Here is a 4,580-nt window from a genome sequence, read left to right on the forward strand (position 1 = left end):
CACCAGCTGTGCCTCAGTTTCCTCATCTAAAACAGAGCTGATAATAGTCTCTATTTTATGGAATTGTGAATGTTATGAATAAATACACAGAAATTCCTTACGCCGGTACCTGACTCAGAGTAGGCATTGCACAACTTATAATTGTGATATAAGGGTCCATTGACAGTAACAGTGACAATTATGAAGAGTTCAGGGATATTGGAAATGCCTATAATGTTAAATAAAGGAAACAGAACACAAAATGGTTCTTATAGTATGATCACAACTATATTTAAAACAAAGTAACTTAGAATTATGGCTAGTAGTAAAGACACCAAATATTAATTGTGGTTGCATTTGGGAGACAGAATTTGAAGTTATTTTTTTCCTTTCTCTTTTCTAGGTGTGCATTAATTCTGTAGTGAAGAGAACCAAATTAACTCTATTTTTGAAATTGCTTACTACTAATTGAGAGCGTGGCATCTGGAAAAACACTCCCTGGGTTCCCTTGAGGGTATTATACTAAGTGAAATAAATCAGACAGAAAAAGAAAAATACATATGATCTCATTTACACATGGAATCTAAAAAAAGTAAAACTCAGAAACAGAATAAAATGGTGCTTGCCAGAGGCTGAGGGTGGGGCAGGGGACAGGGGAATCGGGGAAATGTTGGTCAAAGGATGCAAACTTCCAGTTGTAAGATGAACAAGTTCTAGGGATCTAATGTACAGCATGCCAACTATAGTTACCAATACTGTATGATACACTTGAAAGTTGTTGAGAGTGGTTCTCATTACACACACACACACACACACACACACACACACACACACACACACACACACAAACTGTAATCATATAAGGTGGTAGACATGTTAACTAGCCTCATTGTGGTAATCATTTTGCGTTATAATATATGTGTATCAAATCACATTGTATCCTTCAACTTGTGCAATGTTATATGTCAATTATATCTCAATAAATCCAGAAAACAAAAGAAGAAATGAGGAAAAAAGATTCATTTTATAGATTTCAGTGAAGTAAATTTTATTTTAATTAAATATTTTTTTTTAATTTCCAGGGTTCCAATTTTTGCTATGCTCCTCACTAGCTTAGATAACTTCCTTCACTCGTATGTACCTTGATTTCCTCATATATTAAATGGAAATAATAATTATATTTAACTCATAAGAGTTTTGGTAAGGATTAAGTTATTAAGGTTTAGGAAAATGCCTGGCACATAACCACAATGCTTTGTAATAATGGAGATGATGAAGAAGAAGGAAGAGGTGGAAGAAGAGAAGATTATTCATGTTAGTGATGTGTGCCCGTGTTTAAATCCTGATGCTCCCACTTATTTGCTGTTGGAATTTGAACATGTTTCTTAAATTCTCTAAGCCTTAGCTTCCTCATCTGCAAGTGGAATAACAACAAGGCAATACATATGTATAAGATTGTTATAGATAATAAGTAAAATCATGTATAGTGCCTGGATCATAGTTAGATAAATAATATTAAGTTTTTCTGGAAAATTAAAACAAACTGCAATAACAATGTCTGCTTCATAGATTACTGAAATGAGAGCACTTTGAAAACTACCATATAAATGAGGCATTAGTTATAATGTCAACTTATTTCCACTAGATGGCAGTAGACACCACTAAATACAATTTCGCTCAACTAAACAGCTTAGCTAAGGGAGAACCAACACAAGTGCAGGACAGGACAGTTTTCATGAAATTACTTATCAGGCCTAGTCTCACTTCTGTGATTATACTAAAATGTGGTGAGAGTGCATATATTATTTAAAATGAGTGACCTCCCTGCTTGGGCTTAGGAATCTTTTTGTTTGATGTAAAGTGTAAGAAAATGATTATTTTTATTGATAGCCGGTTCTAGTTCCACATTCAGTTCTCTCAGTTTCCATCTTCATCTCTGTACATTCTCAACTGCACTTGTGCTCTGACCTAGCTCCTTGTTACTCAAAGTGTGGTCCATGGATCAGCAGCATCAGCTTCACCTAGGAGCTTGTAGAAATGCAGAATATTGGGCCTCACTCTAGATTTACTGAATCCGAGCGATTCACATGCTTATCAAAGTTTGAGAAGCACTGCGTTAGCCACATTGAACCTCTTGGAATTCTCTAAAGGAATCCTGCTGGCCTTGGCTCCTGCTGGTCTCCCCAAGTCAGAAACACCTTTTCTCTGTCTGCCAGGCAAACTGGCTTCTTATTTATTCTTCTTAACTCACTAGTGAGGGAACCCATAGGATATAAACCCAGCTTAGAGGAGAATAGAGGAGACTTGCAAATATATACATAGTCTATGAAAAAAGAATCTTGGAATAAGACTAAAAATTAAATGTAGCACTGCTTTATATCGACAGCAATAAAATAGTAAGCTTTGGAGTTATCTTTTCTATCCAACAAAGTTATTTGCAACTTTTCTTCTATAAGTTAATATCTAATTTTATGACTCTAGACCTTATCAATACTAAATGATAAACCAAATAAAATGACATCCCCTAGAATCAGAAGACCTTCCCCCTCCCTCCCCATGTAGGCTTCTTAGACAATGCTCTATCTAGTATGACCTTGAAAAGACATATAATAATATTTTGCCTTATTTACAAGTTTTGATAATTTTTCTTAAAATTTTAAACTTGATGACAGGGGCAATAAGGAATATATAGATTGGGTTTCCAAACTTGACTTTATACAGAATTCCAATTGTTAGTTTCAGAGGATGAAGTAAATTTCTATATCACAGAGCTGAATGGAAAAGACGACAAGATCGAATTAAGCTTGCCTTTCAAAACGTATCTTCCTGTGCTTCTTTGAACCCCACTACCACAGTAATATCATTAGACTGTAAGCTTCTTGAGGACAGGGATTTCTAGTAGGTACGTTCATTGCTAAATCTAATTCCTAGGACAGTGCACATATAGCATTTTATAAACATTTGTGGAATGGATGAATGAATGAAATTAGTGACATTTATAGGATCATATACCGTTCTGGATAGTAGGGATGGTTTAATTAAAAAATAATTATCTTTTTAAAAAAATTTCTTTTCCTGTTAACCTGCAAATTGTGACCCTGCAAAGTACCTACCTATATTTCAAAGAGGGCTCTATCGAGGAGGAAAAATTCTTCCTCTATCCTTCTAGGTTCTTTTGGCTGGCCTAATAATTAAATTGACATAAGACAGATTAACAAGAGAAAAACAATTTAATCATGTACATACAGAAAACCCATAAAAATATGAGACCTAAGGGCAAGTTGGTCAGTTAAGGTTTATTTGCCATCCTGAAAAAAGGAATGGGACAGAAGCCTGGAGCTTTCAAGAGCAAGGACTAACCACAGAACACATCTCCTAGCTTGCTCTTGGTGTTACCTTCTAACGGGCATGCCGGTGGTCAGCATTGGCCATTTTTGTTTGGCATATTTGGCTAGGGGTCGGTAAACTATGACCCATAGTTTAAATGTGGCCTGTGGCCTGTTTTGTAAAGTTTTCCTGGAACACAGCCATGCCCATTCATTGACTTGTGACCCAAGGCTGCTTTGGCACTACAAGGGCAGAGTTGACAAATTGTGACATTATATGACTCGCGAAGTCTAAAGTGTTTACTCTCTGGCCCTTTACAGAAAACGTTTGTTAACCCTTATTCTTGGCTGACAAATGCTGAGACCACTATGTGAAAAGCACCATGGTATAGAATATTTCTAAAGTATAATCATCAACTCTTTGGAAGAAAATAACAAAGGCAGCAACATCTACCTACATACATTTATAACAAATCCATCTTGAGGGGTAAATGGCTTTCTTTTTGAAGCTGAAATTCCTATTAACACAACTCTAAGCATTGTCCCTGAGTCTGTGTCAGACTTCAGTTTGTGTTCCTGAAGTAGCAGAGGTGAGAATGTTTATAAACAAATATATATGTTATATGGTCACAGAAATCCAACGAAGCTGAGAAAATATTTTTGTGCACATATCTATATCCATATATCAATTCCTGATGAAAGTCTTCAGCAAAATAAGCCTTCTGTATTTTTGACCTTTGTTTAAATAACTTATGTGCCTCACAAAAGTACTAACACTTATTCCAAATTTACACTCTGGCCTCAAACAGAATACTAGCCAGAACTCAGCTGTGCATGGTGCCAGGTGGCGTTTAAAACTGCATGTTGTCTTCTTGTCCCAGTTCTCGAGGTTGCTAAAGTCAGGGGGGTGGGGTATGCGACTATGCCAGTCATTAGGTTATTGTATGCCGGCTCTAAAATCACCCTTCCAGACTCTGTGATACTAGAACTCATTTCTACTTTGCCAGCTGGTTTCCTGAAGGTTCTGCCAATGGGATGTGTTGGGGGACTTTGCAAAGCAGGAGGACGGAGGAGGGACTTGTTTCTACATGCTCACTGTTTCTTTCAGCAGTACCGTAGCAGTAATGCCCCTTCACCCAACAGTAGCACCTACTTCCAGTCTCTAGCGTTGTCATACATTCTCAGAACTGCCTCACTGCATCCCCTCAGACCCACCAGCATCAGCCAAGCAGCACCCCTGCTCAGAGGCCTGAGCCCCAGCTTTCCAAGGGCCTC

At 37.2% G+C, this 4,580-nt stretch overlaps 1 protein-coding gene across 1 annotated transcript in view; it reads left to right on the forward strand.

The window, feature by feature from the left end:
- Positions 1-1,242: 1,242 nt before the first annotated feature.
- The window catches only part of SPINK2 (serine peptidase inhibitor, Kazal type 2), an 8,178-nt gene continuing 4,840 nt past the window's right edge, over positions 1,243-4,580 (forward strand). The window contains exon 1 of the mRNA XM_011362669.2: positions 1,243-1,343. Within this exon, the coding sequence (XP_011360971.1) occupies positions 1,243-1,343 (101 nt within the window). The remainder of the gene's footprint in view (positions 1,344-4,580) is intronic.

This window comes from Pteropus vampyrus, unplaced genomic scaffold (genome assembly GCF_000151845.1).
Source record: "Pteropus vampyrus isolate Shadow unplaced genomic scaffold, Pvam_2.0 Scaffold77, whole genome shotgun sequence".
Classification (NCBI taxonomy): Eukaryota; Metazoa; Chordata; class Mammalia; order Chiroptera; family Pteropodidae; genus Pteropus; species Pteropus vampyrus.